Source organism: Sciurus carolinensis, unplaced genomic scaffold, assembly GCF_902686445.1.
Source record: "Sciurus carolinensis unplaced genomic scaffold, mSciCar1.2, whole genome shotgun sequence".
NCBI classification, from domain to species: domain Eukaryota; kingdom Metazoa; phylum Chordata; class Mammalia; order Rodentia; family Sciuridae; genus Sciurus; species Sciurus carolinensis.
In genome coordinates, this window is record NW_025920130.1 from 1376344 (window position 1) to 1396978 (window position 20635).

Genomic DNA, 20635 nt, shown 5'->3' on the forward strand with positions numbered 1-20635 from the left:
TAAAATTATTTATAAATACTAACAAAATTATTATTTTTTGAGATATGATTCACATACTATAAAAATTATCCTTTTTAAAGCATACCATTCAGTGGTTTTTAGTATCGCCACAAGTTGTACAACCACCACCAAAATCTAATTCCAAAACATTTTCTTCATCCCATGAAGAAAGCTGGGGCCTTTTAGCAGTCACTCTCCAATTCTTTCCTCCAGTTCCTGGCAACCATTAATCTACTTTCTGCCTCTGTGGATTTGTCAATTCTGGGCATTTCATGTACATGAAATGATACGGTATGTGGCCTTTTGTGTCTGGCCTCTTTCACTTAACATGTTTTCAAGGTCTATCCATGATGTACTACATTATCAGTACTGCATTATTTTTCATGGCTGAATAATAAATTCATAACATTTTGTTTATCTATTTTTTAGTGAACACGGGTTGGTTCCACTTTGGGGCTTACAACACTGCTGTGAATATTTGCATAAAGTTTTGGCATGAATATATGTTCAATTCTATTGGGTATATGTTATGGTTTGGAAATGAGGTAACCACCAAAAGTTCATGTGTGAGACAATGCGAGAAGGTTTGGAGGAGAAATGATTGGGTTGTAAGAGTCTTAACCCAATCAGTGATTTAATCCCCTCACAGGAATTAACTGAGTGGTGACTGAAGTGGTAAGGTGTGGTTGGAGGAGATTAGAATTGGGGTATGGCTTTGGGGTATATATTTTGTACCTGGAAAGTGGAGATTCTCTCTGCTTCCTGATAACTGTAATGTGAGCTGCTTCCCTCTGCCACCCTCTCCTGCCATGATGTTCAGCCTCACCTCAAGCCCCAATAAATGGAGCCCATCTTCTACGGACCAAGATTAAGACCTCTGAAACTGTGAGCCTCAAATAAAGTTTTCCTCCTCTATAATTGTGTCGGTTGGGTCCTTTAGTCACAACAATGAAAAAGCTGACTAAAACAGTATATATCTAGGAATGGAATTGCTGGGTCATATGGTAACTCCATTTCTAACTTTTGAAAAAGCTACCAGACTGCTTTCCAATGTGGCTGCAACATTTTACATCCCTTCAGCAATGTATGAGGTTTCTAATTTCTCCATGTCCTAGCCAACACTTGTTATTGGCCCTTTTTGTTAGAGCCATACTAAAGGATGTGAAATATCTCCTGTGGTTTGGATTCACCTTTTTCCTGATGATTAGTGATGTTAAGCATCTTTTAATGTGTTTATTGGCTATTTGTACAATCTCTTTGGAGAAATGTCTATTCAGATTCCTTCCCCTTTAATAAAATGGTCATTTGTTTGTTTTTTTAAGAATTTCAGCTTTTTTAAAAAACTTTATTTAGTTTTGTATGTGGTGCTGAGGATTGAACCCAATGCCTCATACATGGTAGGCAAACGCTCCACCACTAAGCCACAATCCCAGCCCTAAAATGGTTATTTGTCTTATCCAGCTATAAAAATTTTTATTATTCTGGATATTAGATCTTATCGTATATATGCTTTGCAAATATTTTCTCCCATTTTGTACAATGTCCTTTCACTTCTTGATAATATCCTATAAAGCACTAAGATTTTAAAATCTAACATACAATTTATCTATTTTTTTCTTTATTTTTTTGTACTTTTGGTATCACATCTAAGAAACAAATGCCTAAACCAAGGTCATGAAAATTTATACCTATTTTTTCCTAAAAGTCTTTGATTCACTTTGAGTTAACTTCCCATTACTCTTTGAAGATGAAAATTCATTACTGCGAGAGCAAATATCAGCCAGATAGAAAGTCACTTCAAAATACCCCTGAAGAGTCACTGGTAGAAGATGCATATAATACTTTAACTTAAAAGCTTAAGCTCAGATAATATAGGGACCACATTTTCCCCTTATCCATGGTTTTACTTTCCATGGCTTCAGTTACCTACACTTAACCAACAGTTCAAAAATATGAAATGGAAAACTCCGAAATAAACAATTCATCCATTTTAAATAACATCCCATTATAAGTAGTGTGATAAAATATTTGATCCCACCTTGGACCTGAATCATCCCTTTGTCCAGGGTATCCACACTGTATATGCTGTTGACCCATTAGTCACTTAGCCATCTTGTTATCAGGTCAACTCTTGGAGTATCACAGTGCTTGTGTTCAAGTAACCCTTATTTTACTTATTAATAGCCCCAAAGCACAAAAATAGTGATGCTGGCAATTCAGACATGACAAAGAGAAGCCACAAGTGCTTCCTTTTAGCATCAGGACACTTCATTAAAGGGTGAGAATAGGAGAATAAGATATATTGAGAGAGAAGTTTCACATAATTTTATTACAACATACTGCTATAACTGTTCTATCTTATTATTAGTTATTGTTAACCTATTGCAGTGCCTAATTTATAAATTAAACTTTATTATAGGTATGTATATACAGCAAAAATCAGAACATACATAGGGTTCAGTACCAGTAAAGGTTGCAGGTGTCTACTGTGGGCCTCACAACACATCCCCTAAAGATAGGGGTGGAATACTGTACTACATCGGTGGCTCTCAAACATCAGAAACCTAAAAACTTATTAAATTCAGATTGCTTTTCCCCAGTCAAAAGTGTTTCTGACTCAGTAAATCTTGAGTGGGCGATATCATCACCCTCTCAATTCCATTCTATTAAGTCACCAAGTGATGCTGATGCTGCTAGTCCAGGGATCCCACTATGCAAATCATTATGCTAAGCAAGAACTTCTTATTATGAGCCCTATGTAAATAGTCAAGCTTCCATATTAACAAGCAACTTTTAGGATTAGAGATCCTTTTTGCTAGACTGTAAACCAGATTGTAAAAAATTTATACCTTGAACAGATTTTAGTTGAACAAATATTTAGTGGAATATACTAATTTTAAAGATATGGAAAGTAAACCTAAAAAGGTGAAAACAATTATCTATGGCTAACAGCTACATTTGGCTAAATAAATACCACTCGGGGTTTCTGGATTCTCCAAGCTCTTTCAAAAGCAGCTTATACACACAATAAGTTTCTCATCTTGAAATAATTTGAGGATAATGCCACCTCAATAAAATAAAGTGACAGTAAAACATTTTTTTAAAACTTAAAGTTATGTCTTAACGTTTCTACTATGATGGACGGTCAACTTCCAACATGTCTATTGTAGTTTCTCTATCACAACCAGAAAATCAGCCTCGTAAACAGAAAAACTGGAATTTTAGGCTTAGAAAAAAATCTTGGGAAACCAGTAGCTGCCCCCCACCCCCCATATCTTCAGTCTGCATCCTTGGGCTCAATCTAACTGCAAACAGTTAAGTACTTGAGGGAAAAAAAAAATTACATTTGAACATGTACAGTCTTTCTCTGGTCATTATTCCCTAAACAACTACTTTTATAACTATTCATATAACATTTACATTGTATTAGGATTCTTAAGTAATCCCAAAGTGATTTATACTTATATAGAAGGACTGTATTAATTATATGCAATTTTACATGAGACTTGAGCAACTGAGAATTTGGAATTAAGGGGGAGTGGGTCCTGGAACCAATTCCCTGGGGATACGGAGGGTCTCTGAAATGTTTATGTACTTTATGAATTCTTTTGTGAACTTTTGCCTTCATTTCTGGCTCAACCTTTTATTAGACAAGCTCCAAAAACTTGACAAAAGAATTAAAGAGAAATGGTCACCGTATCTGCTGTGAAACTCAAAAGCCGGTGCAATGGTCCTATAGTGTTCGGAGTTCCTTAGTTAAGGTGTGACCACGACCTGGTACAGCCATCCAAAGAGGAAAACTGCACCGCCCATGCCTTTAGGAGGAGCAATAAAAACGGGTGCTAGCTATGGAAACAGATGTGTGCAAACCAACAGCAGCGTCAGCTAGGGAAAGACGTGGGTACCCCAAGGGCCTCCAGCCACAGGTGGGTGGGAAGGGGGCGAGGGCGGGCAGAGTCTGCTCTCCGCCCCTCCGCAGGCCCCACAGTCGCGAGCAGGGGGAGGCCCACGCGGGACCCGCGCGCTTTACACTGCACAGCACGGCCGCTAGGAGTCCGAAGGCGCTCGGGCCGGGGGCCCTTCTCCTACCTCTCGCTGAGAGCAATGGGGTGAGTGTGACTGGAGCCCAGGGAAGTGGCGGTTTGCGCGAATCTACTCAGAGCCTCCGCAGGCCAGAGCGCCGCCGCAGAACGGTTGCCAAGGGCGGAATCCAAGGAAGCCTCTCCCATAGTCCTCCGTGCGGGACCGGAAGCGCGGGGACTGAGGGGAGACCCGTAGGGAGGGGGCGGGGAGCGGCGCGCTGCGCCTCTGAACCCGGGCGGGGAGGGCTCCGGGCAGGGTCTGGGTGGCTTGGGCGTGCAAGATCCGGTACATCCCGATTTGAAATCGCCCAGAAAGCGCATGACCAAACGATGGTTCCTGGGTTATTTTGCAGTGTCTCCTGGAGCCACCACAGTACTCTTGTGAACCTGGGAAGCCCGTTTGCTGTGTAATCCCTGAAAATAAATTTATTGGTCACCCTGCAAAATTGTCCTCATGATACCTGTGTGGGAAATCTTACCCCCACCACTTTGTCTTCATAATTAACTTCTTATTAAATTTTAAAGGTAAATTTGGAGACATAGAGGTAGTCTAAGAAACTAGTAATTAATGAGTTTTAAAAATTAAATATCTCCCAAAAGGGAGATATTTTCCTTGGGTCTCTCACATTTTTGAACATCTTTTGAGCAGAAGTCCTAATGGCTTTTGTTCTGGACTTACTGTGGTGGTTGATTTTATCTGTCAAGTGAGCTAGTCTCTGGTATCTGCAGAGTGATCCTATTCCTTAAATGAAATTTCTTAGTAAATATGCATACAGTTGTTTCTGTTTCTGTGGAGAGCCCTGACTAATATTACTATCTTTTCAAGGACATTTGCATAGTGAACAACTTTTGAACGCTGAAATAAGTACTTCAAAAAGGAGGATTATTGATGTCCAGTATATTAAAGATAATCCCTCCCCGTCCCTCCTACCCAAAGGCTTAGCCAGTTAGTTGGTTTGCAGTGTATTATAGAATATTAATATTTCTTAAGCTTGGGGTCTTCTTAAATTTGACACAAACCCACTGCAATTACAGTGGTCTCCTGGGCTTCCCCCATGGTATATGGGGGGGCGCGGGTAGAGGAACCAAAGGGAATTTGGAAACTCAGGCTGCTTGCTGTGTTGTGAAGAATAAAGTCCTTTGTCTCTGATGCAGGTGTTTTCTGCCAGCATTCATGAAACTGTTAGGCTAACTTGTTAGTTTGCAGGTAAGTGACATCCTACACAATTATCAATAGTATCTAGCTACTGTGCCTAGCTAGAAGGAGATGTTTAATGAGTATTTGTTGAATTAGTGAATGCTGTAAAACCCTTCTTTCAGGTTACTGTACTTTAATACATGGAAACAATTTTCATTTTCTTTAGGTCTCCAGGCTATAAATTTACAACTCCTTCAATTGTTTCATTGAAAACAGATTCAAGTTGTTTCAACTTTGTTGTTCTTTACAGGTGGTACCGTTACTAATACAGGGAGTGGGCCGTTATCTTCACTTGAAATGGTATAATGGAGTTATTTATCAAACACATGCCTATTATTGCCAGAGAAAATGAACGTTAGGGTCACTTCTTGTATTACTAAAATATAAAGTCTATAGAGACAGAGATTTTTGTCTTTTTTGTTCCACACTATATCTCTAGTACTTTAAAAAGTGCCTGAAATTTGTTGACCCCCTACAATTATTTGTTGAATGCATTGTCAGTCTTATAATTAGTTATGTATAGTTGAGAAGTTAATGCTTGAAGCAAGCAAGCAACGTTTGCCCCAAATAAAAGCTACTGTTATTTTCTTAATATTTTTTGTGGGGTGGGGTACCAGGGATTGAACTCAGGGGCACTGAACCACTGACCCACATCCCCAACCCTATTTTGTATTTTATTTAGAGACAGGGGCTCACTGAGTTGCTTAGCGCCTCGCTTTTGCTGAGGCTGACTTTGAACTTGTGATCCTTCTGCCTCAACCTCCCAAGCTGCTGGGATTACAGGCATATGACACCATACCTAGCATAGTGTCGTTTATTAATATGAAGAAAAGTTAGAGGAGAAGCAGGGTTAAGAGAGAAAATTAATTTTGAACACACTGGATTTGAGATGCCTGTAAAATATGATATATAAATAGAGATGTTGAGCTGCCAACTGTATGTGAAGTTACAAAGCTCAAGAGAATAGATCCTATCTGGAGATATACATTTGGAATTTGTGGTCTCCTAAAACAGATGGATTTGAAACCTGGGGGTGAGTGTGATTGGTTTTGCAGGGGAGGAGAATATAGAGGGATTCTAAAAATGAGCCTAGAACTGAGACCTAGAAAACAATATAGAAAGACTTTGTAGAAGAGGAAACCCTAACGATTCTCTTTAGTGGGTAGACATATTGAAGCAAAATCAGGAACACTAAAGCAATGGAAGTCAAGGGAAATAAATGTGTGAAACAGGAGGGAGTGGCTGAGTTTGTTGAATGCTGTCAAAATGGTCAGTAAGTTAAACCAAATACCTATTCTGTTGATTTAACAAGAGGTCTTCCAGTGAAAAGGGGCCTGCTCTGAGTTGACTCGTAATTGGGCATTGTATTGAACCATTTTTTTGTTACTAAAATGAAATATGTGAAACAAACTAACTTTACATAGAAAAGAGTTTTATTTTGCTCTTAGTTTGGAATGCTGAAAGTCTAAACAGCATGCTTGGGCTCTTGTAAGGGCCCCATGATACATAGCAGGAATGTGAGTGAGAACGAGAAATCACATCATCAAAGAGAAAGTCAGAAAGGCTGCATGACCAGGCTTATACTTTTATAACCCCCTCTTGTGAGAAATAACAAAGGTCCTAAGAGGAAAACCTCAATCTCTTCAGGGCACATCCCTAGTGACCACAGGACCTCCCACCAGTCCTATCTCTTAAAGATCCCATACCACCATACTGGGAACCAAGACTCTTAACACATGAGCTTTGGAGGACAAACCACATCCAAACCATAGCAGTGATGAAGTAATGAGCGGATATGAAAACTCAAAAAGCATGACTATAAATTGGAAGAAAAAGAGAGGTAGATGGCTAGGGAGTTCATGGCTAAGAAAGTTTTCATTGATTTGTTTTTGTTTTGTTTTTGTTTTTGAAGCTTTTTATTATTCATATTGTTTTATATAGCTAAACATTTATATTTGTTTTGGAGTTGTCTCAGTTGAGGATATATATCCCAAATTAGTTGAATTATGATTAAAGTGTAATAATGGCTTATTCTGACAACATGAGAATTTATATGATATATTTTCTCAACATATCTTTAGGGAAGTACACAGCATAGTTACCACTTTGGAATATACATTTAACATGAGACCATTGATTTGTTTTTAAGATGGAAGATAATAAGACATGTTTTAAAGCTAAGGGAATTGATCCAATAGAAAGAGGCTGAGGATCAAGGAGAGATGGATGAAAGTGAGGGGAATGGAGAAGTTTCCAGGTCTGAGAAAAGTGGAAAAGGTCTAGAATAAGCAAAATAAAAGGAGAACTTGTTAACTAAAGAAATGTAGAAATATTTCTTGGTAAGCTTGAGTGCTTGACACAAATGATCATGAATTTATAGTAATGCTTATCTGCTCTGTTATCTGGTGCTCTGATCCCTTTTCTTTATTGGACCTGCATCAGGTACAGACATGGAAGAGGTAGATAATAGAATTTATTCAGGGTTTAAATTTATTCAGGTTGAAATTGGGCAATTGCAAAGAAAGGACAGAGGAGAAAGGGAGTTGTATGGTAGACATGAAATTTAATGCAAATAATAAAGGACCTGAATTGAATGGAGCTAATAAATGGGAAGGAAGTAAAGGAGTTGGCTTTAAAATACTGCGGTTAGAAGAACAGTCTCAATAGGATGACTGTGTAACAGACTAGAGAGGAGACTTGCTGAATTAGTGATGATGGAAATGGTGGAGTTTTAGGTGGCAACTAGATCCAAGGTTTGAAGATGGATGTGGGCTGGAAGAAGTCATCTGAGATTAAGGGCTTGAAGTTTGAAGTCACTGGGTAAGTGGGAAGGTGCAGTGTGAATTAGGTGGTAAAGACTAAGGAAGAGCAAGGGAGGAAATTAGAAGGTGGTCTGATATTCATAGTTGCAGGGGATTTATAAGAGTGAAGAAATCAAGAGAACATTATCAATTCTACCTCCTGACTTGGAAATCCCTGAGCTTTAAAAGAATAAATTACCCAAGAGGGCTTTCAAAGGAAGCAGTATCTGTGGAGATGAGCCATTTTTCTGTGAAAGCAGAGAGCTGAGGAGAATAATAGGAAAAGAGGTGGAAGATATGGGGAATCTGCTCATTACAAAGCAGAAATTCTATTGGGCTTCAGGAGGGGTTGGACCATGGTGTTCTGACCAGAAAGACTTGCAGCCTGGGTGGTGACCCAGGAAAACAGGAATGTGAGAGGAGGCGTATTTAGTGCTGACAAATTTTTCTAATGGCATTCTACTATGACATGAAAGTGAAGCTTAGTGACACTGGCAAGAGGTATGACATTTCCTTATTCATGGTCAGGTGGTGATGCAACTGTGGGTGGTCTGCAGTGGCTAGAAGTTAGGATAAGTGGGCACCAGCACATGGAATTTTTTTTTTTTTTTTTTTTGGAAGAGGGCAGTGGAACTTGGGTAGGTTCAGTCTTGTTTTCTAACTAAGGTTAATACTTTCATGGTTTTAGGGTCAGTATTTTTTTTTAAGGTCTTAACTGTCTATCATTCATCACTGATGACCAGTTACATTCTCTCTAATTGTTCTGCCTCTTTCCTTACTTCTATGACCTGGATAGTGCAGGTAGCCATCTTTGTTGCCTATTCTGTTACCATAGTGTTCTGGCTTCTGTTACTGCTTCCTCTTTACTCTTCCATCTTCCATTTTGGTCTCAATCTATTCTGCACACTACCCAAAGTGAGCATCCTTAAGTGAAAATCTGATCACATTATCTTCGCTCAAAAGTTTTGGTGCCCCCCCTCTCCCCTCTTCCTTGATTTTTGGACAATCTAAACTTTATAATGTGGCTTAGAAAACTCTTCACAGTCTTAAAGACCCATGTGGTCTTACTCGGGATTCTTTGTTGCAGCCAAGAAGAAACAACTCATGCTATTGTGAGCAAAAAGGAATGTTTTTAAAGAAATGATATCAAGAAACTCATTGAATTATCAGAAAGGCTAAGGAACAAGGCTTGGAAAAATAACAGAAGCTCAGGAAGTTAGGACACAGCCACAGTTGTATCACAGAAATGCCTGCTTTAAGTTTATGGAGATAACACCCTCAGTTTGTTCACCCTGCTTCACCACTGCTGCCCAATACCACTTGACATCTGCCATCCTGCCATTTGGACATATGTTACTACACAGCTAGACTCCATGCTTCTGGTGCTTCTGTCTTATCACTAGACACTGGGTTGCTCCATGGAAGAGTCCTTTGTCTCCCTCTCCCTCAAGTCAAAGTCTTACAAGGGAGGATGTACTGGTACCTTTAGGTCAATATGCCATGTTCTTCAAACCAGGGGGCTCAAAGGCAGGGTATCTACTCCCCTTAAGCATCTTATCACCTGTTTAGGGACTCTTCTGAAATGGGAAAGATGTTCAGATGTTGGTCATTTCAAAAAGACAAATGAGGGGTTGGGGTTGGTAGCTCAGAGATAGAGTGCTTGCCTGGCACATGTGAGGCAGTGAGTTCCATCCTCAGCACCACATAAAAATAAGTAAATAAAATAAAAGTATTGTGTCTATCTACAACTAAAAAACTATATTTAAAAAAAATGACAAATTGGGGCTGGGGTTGTGCCTCAGTGGTAGAATGCTCATCTGGCACTTGTGAGGCCCTGTACTTAATCCTCAGCACCACATAAAAATGAAGGTATTGTGTCCACCTACAACTAGAAAATATATTTTTAAAAAACGACAGATGCGTATGATACTTTCCCAATTGTTCTCCTCATTTGGACATTTAGGCCCATCCATACTTGAGTTCTCTCACCTCACAGGAAGAGCCATGACCTCTCTTACCTCTAGGCTTTCACACATGCTAATCTCTTGTCCTAAAATGGACAGTCCCCTTAGCTTGGCCCTTTCTCCAGGTGGCCTTTCCTAATTCCTGCTGTATTTGTTTGCTTAGGCTTCATTACAAACTACCATAGGCTGGGGGCTTAAACAACAGAAATTTGTTTTCTCACAGTTTCAGAGCCTGGAAGTCCAGGGTGAAGGTATCAGCAAGTTTGGTTTCTTGTGAGGCCTCACCTCTTGGCTTGTGGTTGCCATGTTCTTGCTGCCTCTTTGCATGGCTGTCCCTCTGTGCATTATGCCCTAGTGTCTCTGTGTGTCCTAATCTTCTCTTCTTGTAAGAACCCAATTGATTTAGGGCCCAACCTAAGGGTCTCCTTTTAACTTACTTATCATAGTCTCCTCTTATCTGTAATTTTGCTTTCTGCAGTTTAAGTTACCTTTAGTCAACTGTAGAATGAAAATAGTACTAGAGAGCAATGAGAAATTAAGACATTTTGAGAAAGACCATATTCACATAACTTTTTTAAAAAAAATTTATAGTTAGTTATACATGACAGTAGAATGCATTTGACACATTGTACACAAATGGAGCACAACTTCTCATTCCTCTGGCTGTACATGGTGCAGAGTCACACCAGTAAGGTAATCATACATGTATATAGGGTAATAGTGTCTGTCTCATTCCACTGTCCTTCCCATCCCCACCACCCCACCCCACCCCTCACTCCCCTCTGCACAATTCGAAGTTTCTTTGTTCTTTCCTACCTACTGACCCCATTATGGATCAGCATCCACTTATCAGAGAAAACATTTGGCCTTTGTTTTTTTGGGATTGTATTATTTCATTTAGCATGGTATTCTCTAGCTCCATCCATTTACCTGCAAATACCATAATTTCATTCTTCTTTAAGGCTGAGTAATATTCCATCATATATAGCCATTCTTTATCCATTCGTCTGTTGAAGGACATCTAGGTTGGTTCCATAGTTTAGCTATTGTGACATATTTACATAACTTTTGTTACACTGTATTGTTATAGTTGTTTTATGTTATAGTTATTGATGTTACTCTCTTACTGCCTAATTTATATCTGGAGCTATTGGAGCACTGAACCTCCTTATAAGAAGTTTGACTTTCCTAAAACCACTATGATGAAGAGTCACAGGTTAGGAGCTCTGACTGATAATTTCATCTGAGCCCTGACTTTCAGTCATCCCTGCCATTCAGTCATCCCTGCCAGGGCATTAGACATGCGTGGTTATGGTCCGAGTGTTGTGTCCTGACCCCCAATTCATACACTGAAACTTATTCACCAATGTATTAGGAGGTGGACCTTTGGGGATCTGATTAAATCACAAAGGTGGCATATTCCACTGTGTGAGGACTCAGCGATAAATCACCATCTATGAACAGGAAACAGGTGTTTACCAGACACTGAATCTATCAGGGTCTTCATCTTGAACTTGCAGAATGTTCTGGAGGCTGAGAGGTTAAAGGTCAAATAGTACTAAGAAAGATCTTCTTGCTACACCATCATCCCATGGCAGGAAGATGGAAGTTGAAGAGAAAGAAGGAGAAGAGGGACAGAGGAAAAGAAAATAGGGGAGAGATGAATATTTTGTTTCTTTTTCTGTTGTTGTTGTTGTTGTTTTCAATACAGGTTTTGCTGTGTTGCCCTCACTTGTCTTGAACTTTTGTGCTCAAGTGATCCTGTAGCCTCAGCCTCTCAAGTAACTGGGACTACAGATCCATGCCACTGTGCCCATTGTGTTCATTATTTTGAATTTTATTTCATCTCCTCTTGTTTGGACTATAACTTTCTGTGTCCTCTTCCTGCCTCTTATCTTTCTGTTTCATATTCTGCCTTGGGGTTCATCGGTTCGGTTTTGCATTCTATTGAGTAGGGGTACAGTAGACCAATTTTACACCATGAGATGCTCTGATCTGCTCAGCATTAATATCTAACTGAAAAAGTAAACAAAATAAAAGGATGATATGTTCCTTCTCTTGCTTTTGGAAATAAGCAATATTATGTGCTTAGTAAGGAAAAATAAGTTATAGGCCTTAACCTTAAGAATTTTACTATTTAGTTGAAGACTAAACATTAAGCACTTCTTAACAAAGTGAATTGCACAATAATACACTGAGTAAATGAATGACTAAAAGAATTTGAGGGCTGTACCATGCAGGGCACAGTAAGCTCAGAGAAAAGAGCAATTATCATGAATGAAACAGTCTACCAGCAGAGAGGAAATAGGACTGGGCTATTTAAAGGGAGAGGTAATTTCAGATCACTTGTGGTGAATACAGCATAGGTTTGGAGGTGGTTATAGGTCAGTAGAACTGTTTGAACATCCAAAATCTCACTTTCTGTAAGAGGCCTTTCCTAAACATTTTTCCCAAAACACATCTTTCTCATCTCCATTATTCTGAGTACCCTTTCCCTGCTTTATTTCCTTCGTAACATTCATAATGACCTGAATTTTGATTTCCATATACATTATGTCATTTCTTTGTCTACTGTTTAGTTACACTAGAGTGTAAGTTCCATGAAATTAAAGGTCTTTATCTGTCTTGCTTACCACATTGTCCCCAACTGAGCTGTCTAATACAGTAGCCACTAGCTATATGTGGGTATTTATTTAAATTAGAATTAATTAAAGTTAAATAAAATAAAAATTGATTTCCTAAGTCACTTCAGATGTATTTCAAGTGCCACTATTCATGTGGGATTAGGGGCTATCATATTGGACAGTGTATTAGTCAGCTTTCTGTTACTCAGACAAAATACCAGAGACAATCAACTTAAAGAGATGAAATGTTTTTGTGGCTCATAGTTTCAGAAGTTTCAACCCATGATTTCTTGGTCCTGTTGCTTTGGGCCTGTGGTGACATGGTATATCTTGGCAAGGCTATATGGTGGAGGAGGCCTGTTCAACTCATGGAAGCAGGAAACAAAGAAAGAGAGGAAAAGAAAGGGGCAGTGTTCTTATATCTCCTTTAAACGGCATGCCTCCAATGACCTAACTTCCTTCCATAGCCCACACCACCTCCCATTAGTGTCACAGGCTAGGGACAGGTTGGGCATTTGAGGGACATTCAAGATCCAACCTATAGGTCTGGTGATAGAGCTCAGTGGTAGAGCACTTACCTAGCATGTGTGATGCCTTAGATTCAATTCCCTATCTCTACCAATAAAAGGAAAAAAAAAAAAAGCCAACTGTAGAAGACAATACAGATATTAAACATTTCCACCACCACAGAATGTTCTCTTGGGTAGTGCTGATTTAGAATAGTGAGTGGTTTTTAAGGACATGCTCAACAAATATTTAATAAATGAAAGTAAAAATAAGTGAAAATTGTTAAACTTGCCTCATTTAATTTCCTCTTTTCTCATATGTAAAAGGAGGAAAAGGACAGTTATAAGATTGTGAGAATTCCATGAGATAATTAGGTAAAATTGCTTTATTCACTAATGTGAATTATTATTATTGTAAGTCAAGCTTCCTTGGGCCTCATGCAATTGTGGGTACAAAGGTGATTAAATAAACAGGAAGGACTCAAATTTCACTGACTTTTGCCTTGGTCCATGGAACACATGGGGCCTTTGATGATTCCCTCTCCTTGACATCTGCCCCTTGAGGGTCCCTTATTGGCCATTCCTGCCAGGGACTAGCTTGACAATATTGATAACCAACCAAACATATTCAAATTCACAATCAGAAAAAAAAAAAAAAATCTTCAGGTCAAAAAATCCAGCCAACATCAAAGTGCCCAGAAGCCCTCAGGGACCCAAAGTATTTCTTGATTATACAGTCTTCATGGAACTGGAAGGCACAATCCCCGCCCCAAGTGCTCTATCTCAGGTTTTGTCCTGTGGGCACTAAAGCTCAGTTGAGATTAGCCCCCTGCCCCATGTATCCCCAAGACCATCCCTCCCCCAGCTTTCATCTACAGTTCCTCTCACAAAGACCCAGGCCGGGTGAGGGGTGAGGGAAGGAGAATGGTCACCAGGTTGAGTCCTTTGTGCCCCAACCCCTACACCTCTGGGCTCTCACAGGAACCTCCCTGATATTCCCTTATGCAAATTATTGAAAGCAATAAGTATTTACAGGTTATAGACTCAGTCACAGCCAAACCAATGGGATTCAGTAATAGCTCATCTCACCTGGACCTCCACTGTACTGGGGCCTTTATCTTACCCATGAATAACTTAGGGTACAGAGCAAGCAGCTGCTAACTCATTTCTTCAGATCTTCACTTGGTCTCCATTCCCAAGTGTGCTGGTTCTTGAGGCTGAATAATACTGAGCTGTATCTAACTCTCACCCCGAGAGCCTGGAAGTAGGGAGGCAGCCTGGCCCCTGGTTCAATGCCTCCACTTTGCCACAAGGTTCTGGCTATTTCAACTGGCTTCTTCTGTCCTGCTCTGCTCTGGCTAGAGGGCTGAACAGGAAGCAGCACTTTGTGATCAAAGAGGTTTGCAGCTATCTTTATCTTAAAGGCAATCTCCAGGGCTTGAGACCTTATCTTAGGACTAATCCCAGTTTTCCACCAATGATAGGTGTGTGAGGTTGTTTTAGTACATAGAAAGGATGATTCAGGAGTTTACTTTTTATTTTAGGATTATTATTCAATTGGAGTTTCAATATTAACATTCTTTCTTAGATTTTGAAGGTCACTGACAAATTTTGAGTTTTTTAAAGTACAGGAAAAAAGTTTAGCAATCACTTTGATTGGGTCTTTGAGTTTATGAAATTATTTAAACATTTTTACAGTATTTTAAGAACTGCACTTATAAATGTACTATATTTTATTTCCTGTGTTTCTCAACTAGTCTGACTTAACAAAACTCCCCCAAGTACTAAATAAATCTTATAAATCTAATAATTGAAATGATCCTAAAGTGCTTCTTAAGTTCATTTAAATGTTCCAAAACTACACAAGAAATTAGGAAGATCTCATCTTAAAATATTGTCCAAATCAGTTTCTCAACTATACATTTTGCCAGGGGTGGTGCTGGGGATTAAGCCCAGACCCTTGATAATGCTAAGCACACACTTAGCTACTAAGCTAGATCCCTCAGCCTCTCTCATTTATTTATTTTATTTTTTATTTTAAAATTTGTTCTAATTAGTTATACATGACAGTAGAATGCATTTTGACACATTGTACACAAATGGAGCACATCTTCTCATTCCTCTGGCTGAACATGGTGAAGCGTGATACCAGTAGTGTAATCATACATGAGTATAGGGTAATAATAATTCCACTGTTCTTCCCATCTGCACACCCCTTCCCCTCCTCCTCAACTGTACACTTTTAATAGTAGTTACAAGGTTGTTCCTGAGGCTGAATTTCTCAAACATTAAACATTAATTAATTAATTAAACTCAAAAAATGTACTGTTTTATATTCTCCTCAAGTTTGTATACTTAACTCTTAAAAGATGTGTTTTAGTCTTTTTGTTGTTATTGTTGCTAGAACAGAACACTTGGGACTGAGACTGGGTAATTAATGAAGAAAAAAGTTATAGACCTGGGGTTGAAGCTCAGTGGTAGAGCACTTGCCTACTATGTAGTAGACCCTGTATTCAATCCCTATCTCACACACACACACACACACACACACACACACTCACTCAAATGAACAAAAAGGAAAAGAAAGAAGAAAGGTTTGTTTTACCCCATGATTCTGGAGGCTAGGAAGTCCAAGAACATGGCTCTGCTTCAGCTAAGCTCCTGGTGAGTGCTTTCTTCAAGTCATGGTGGAAAGAGGAGAGCCAGCTGATAGATTTGGAAGAAAGAAAAGGGGGTTGAATTTTTTAAGACTTAATAATGTTCTATGATATGGAAACACCACATTTTGCTTATCCATTTACTTATCCATGGACACTTGTTTTGCCACTGAATAATGCAGCTGTGAATATGAATGTATGAATATCCCTTTGAGAGCCTCCCTGCTTTCAGTTATTTTGGGTATTTACCCAAAGTGGAATTGCTGGATCATATGGTAATTCTATTTTTTTTATATTTTGAGGAACTGCCATATTGCTTTCCATAGCGGTTGCATGTACCTTTGCTATGCACCATTTTCCGTTCCTTGCAGGAATGCATAAGGATTCCCATTTCTCCATATGCTCACCAACACTTTTAATTTTCTGGGTTTGGTTTGTTTTCTGCTTTGAGGGGGGGATTTGATAGTAGCTTCCCTAATCGGTTTGAGGCAGAATCTTAATTTTTTGCATTTCCCTAATTATTAGTGATGTTGACCATCTTTTCATGTGCCATTGCCCATTTTAAAATATTCATTGGAGGAATATCTATTCAAGTTCTGGGTCCATTTTTAAAAACAGTTTTTCATCCTTCATTTTAAAACCTTTTATTATTATTAAATTTGAGAATTCCTTATGTGTGCCTATACAAGTCATAGAACAAATACATAATCTGAAAAATTTTTTTCCAAGTTTGTGGCTTATATTTTCATTCTTTTAGAATTGTCTTTGAAAAAGCAAAAGTTCTTTTTTTTGATGAAATCTAATTTATCAGTTTTTTCTTTTATTTGTTATGCTCTTATTTATTATCACATGTAAAAAAATCTTTGCCTGATTCAAGGTCACAAAAACTTCTCTTATGCTTTATTTTGGATGTTTTCTAGTTTCAGGTTTTACATTTTGGCCTATGATGCATTTTGAACAACTTTGTGTATATGGTAAAAGATCAGGGTCAATGTGGTTATTACTATCATTGTCTAAGCATGTCCCATTGGGCCAGGGTCCTTGATTGAAAAAACTAGCCTGTTTTCACTGAATTGTCTTTGTGTCTGTCTGTTATGGTTTAGATATAAGATGTCCCTCAAAAGCTCACATGTGAGACAATGAAAGAATTTTCAGAGGTGAAGTGATTGGATTATGAGAGGAATGACCTAGTCAGTGGATTAATCCATGGATATAGATTAACTGGGGGTTAACTGTAGGTAGGGTGTGACTCTGGGGTTTATATTTTGTCCTTGGTGAGCAGCTCTCTCTCTTTTCCTCCCTCCTTTCCTCTCCCTCTCCATTCTGGGCTATCATGTCCTGAGCTGCCTTCCTCTGCCATGCTCTTCTGCCATGATACTCTGCCTCATCCTGTGCCCAGAGCTATGGACTTGGACAACTAGGGACTGAACTTCTGAAACTATGAGTCAAAATAAACATTTCCTCCTCAAGTTGGTCTTGTCTTGTCATTCTTGTCTAGTCTTTTGGTCACAGTGACAGAAAGTTGTCTCAAACACTGTCTTAATAAGCTCTGGCTGTTATAACAGAATTCCACGAACTTGTGAACAACAGACATTTATTTCTCACAGTTCTGGAGGCCAGTAGTCTGAGACCAGAGTGTTAGCAAGGTTCCGGGTCTGGTGTGAGCCCCCTTCTAGATGGGAGAAGAGGTGGAAAGAGGGCAATACAACTCTCTAGGGTCCCTGTTTATAAGGGAATTAATCCCATTCATGAGGGCTCCACCCTTATGGCTAATAGCCTCCTAATGCCAACACACTGAAAGTTTCAACATATGAACTTTGTAATACTTCATTGAAAATCAGTGGACCATCTGCCTGTGGTTCACTTATAGTGGTTCCATTGGTGCGTATACATGTCTACTCTTTTATTTTTAATTTTCTAAAATATAAAAAACATTACTTTACCATCTTAACCAATTTAAAGCATATAGTTCAGTCATTTTGAGTATATTCATGTTATTGTGCAACCATCACTACTATCCATTTCCAAAATTTTTTTCAACTTTGAAAGGAAACTCCTGTTTCCTCTACTGCTACTCTCAATACTTCACTTCTAAAAATGGATGTTTTCCTTACAACAGTTTAATTCTCCAGGAGAAACCCACTGACTATTGTACAATTTGACTCGATTCTGACACCAAGTGCCTGGAGTTAGCACAAACCCCCATAGATTAAGTGTGCAGTCCCACAAGACTGACTCCACCCACTTCAGATACCAGTTGTAAGTAGTGGGTCCCCAGGTTACCCATACCTTCCGTCAAAATTGGGTACAAATCAGAGGTTCCTGTGACCTCCTCTTTGGGTTCAGTAGTTTATGATAACTGATTATAGAACTCAAGAAAATATGTGCTGTAACCTATTACAAAGAATATATTAAAGGGTACAAATAACAGCTGGATGATGAAATAGGGTGAGTCTGAATGGGTCCTGAGCACAGGATCCTCTGTGTGTGCCACATCTTTTGGGGTGTGTCACTCACCTATCACATGGATACATTCTTATCCATCAACTGGGAAATTTCCTGACCTACATCTTTTGGGGTTTTTTTGGGAAGCTTTATTATATAGGCACAGTTGATTAACTCATAGGTCATTGGTGATTAAGTCAACCTCCAGTATTTGTCTCAGAGATGGGGTGGGGTGAAGTTGAAAGTTCTGACTCTCTACTGCAAACTGGTGTGACCACTCTGGAAAGCAGCAAGCAAATTCCTCAGAAAACTTGGATGGAATTACTATTTGACCCAGTTATCCCACTCCTCAGCATATACACAAAGGACTTAAAATCATCATACAACAGTGACAAGGCCACATCAATGTTTATAGCTGTTCAATCACAATAGCTAATCTATGGAACTAACTTAGATGCCCATAAATGGATGAATGGATAAAGAAAATGTGGTATATATACATAATAGAATATTACTCAGCCATGAAGAAGAATGAAATTATGGCATTTGCTGATAAATAGATGGAAGTGGAGAATATCATGCTAAGTGAATTAAGTGAATCCCAAAAAACCAAAAGCCAAATGTTCTCTCTGATATGCAGATGCTAACTCAAGATAAACTGGGGCAGAGGGAAGAATACAAGTTCACTGAATGAGACAAAAGGGAATGAAGGAAAGGGATGAGTGATTAGGAAAGACACTAGAATGAATCTGACATAACTTTCCTAATGAATCTGACATAACTTTCCTATGTTTGTATATGAATACATGACCAGTGTAACTCTATATCACATACAACCTCAAAAATGGAAGGTTATACTCCATGTATGTTTGATATGTCAAGATACATTCTACTGTCATATATAACTAAAAAGAACAAATAAAAAATAAGAAAAGAAAATTTTGACCCTCTAATGCATGATGGTTTCTTCTGGTCAGCAGCCCCTTCCTCAGAGCCTTTCTCAAAAGTCATGTCATTAACATAAACTCAGATGTGGATGAAAGGGGCTTGTTATGAATAGCATAAGATGCTCTTTTCATCTTTGTAGCTCTTATCATTTGGGAAATATCAAGGGTTTTAGGATTTCTGGTCAGGAATAGTAGACAAAGACCAAATAGAGTTGTACCCCAGTATTAGTTCATTTTCTATCAGTGTAACAAAAAACCTGAAGCTGGATGCTATGCAGAGAAAGGAGATTTATTACCCCAACAGTTTTGGAGGCTGAAAGTCCAAGACTGCATGGCCCCATTTGTTTGGCCACTTGTGGGTGTCCTGTCGGCTGCATGACAACATGGTGGAGAAGTGAGAAGGAAAACAGCTGCGTGCAGAAGGGGTCAAGCAGGTGGGGTGGTTTCCATTTATAACAACTTACTCTTGTGATAAGTAACCAGGGTCCTTCAAGAACTATGTGAATCTCTTCTGAGGGGGATGTCCCTGTTACTTTCATCATTGGAAAATACCTGAGAAAATCAAGTTAGAGGAGAAAATATTTATTTTGGCCTATAGTTTCAGAGGTTTCAGTTTACTGTCAACCAAGTTCACTGTTTTGGGGCCTACGGTGAGACAGAACATCATGACAGAAGGGTACAGCATGGTGGAGGAAAGGTGCTCACCTCATGGCAGCTGGGAAGCAGAACAAGGAAATGACTGGGGGAATAAGATGCATGTTTTCAGTGATCTACTTGCCCCAGTGATCTACTTCCTCCAACTAGGTCCCACTTCCAACAGTTTCTATCACCTCCAAATAAAGCCACCATGAACCCATCAGTGGATTCACTTATTGATGAAGTTAGAGCCTTCCCCATCCAATCACTTCCCAGGAGCCCCACTCTGAGCATCGTTGCACTGGAGACCAAGCCTTCAACACATAGCCTTTGGGGAACATTCCAAACCCAAACCATAGCAGCCCCTTGTGAACTAATCACTTCCCAGTAGGTCAAATCTCTTGAAGTTTCCACCAACACAGCCACACTGAGGTCCAAGCTTCAAGCACATGAATCTTTGAGGGGCAAATCACAATGAATGTGGTTTGAAACCACAGCACCCTCACTTACCCTTGGGATATGTTTTGAAACTCCCAGTGGATGCCTCATACCACAGGTAGTACTGAACCCCATGAATACTATGTGTTTTTTCCTATCATACCTATGATAGAGTTTGATTTATGAATTAGTCACAATAAGAAAATAGTATAATCATAACAAATAGTATAGTCATAAAATAGTACAAATGAAAGTTATTTAAAGTGTAAGAATTCTTTATTTCTGGACTGTGGTTGACTGTAGATAATCTAAACTGTGAAAGCAAAACTGAGGGTAC

The 20635-nt window shown here is 39.1% G+C and overlaps 1 protein-coding gene and 1 pseudogene across 2 annotated transcripts in view; one reads left to right on the forward strand and one right to left on the reverse strand.

The window, feature by feature from the left end:
- LOC124974063 (intraflagellar transport protein 88 homolog) overlaps positions 1 to 4210 on the reverse strand; it is a 100540-nt pseudogene extending 96330 nt beyond the window's left edge.
- Positions 3812 to 20635, forward strand: part of LOC124974061 (lambda-crystallin homolog) — a 137583-nt gene continuing 120759 nt past the window's right edge. For both annotated transcript variants that reach the window (XM_047537622.1, XM_047537621.1), the window contains exon 1: positions 3812 to 4109. In XM_047537622.1, the coding sequence (XP_047393578.1) occupies positions 3859 to 4109 (251 nt within the window). In that variant the 5' untranslated portion in view covers positions 3812 to 3858. The remainder of the gene's footprint in view (positions 4110 to 20635) is intronic.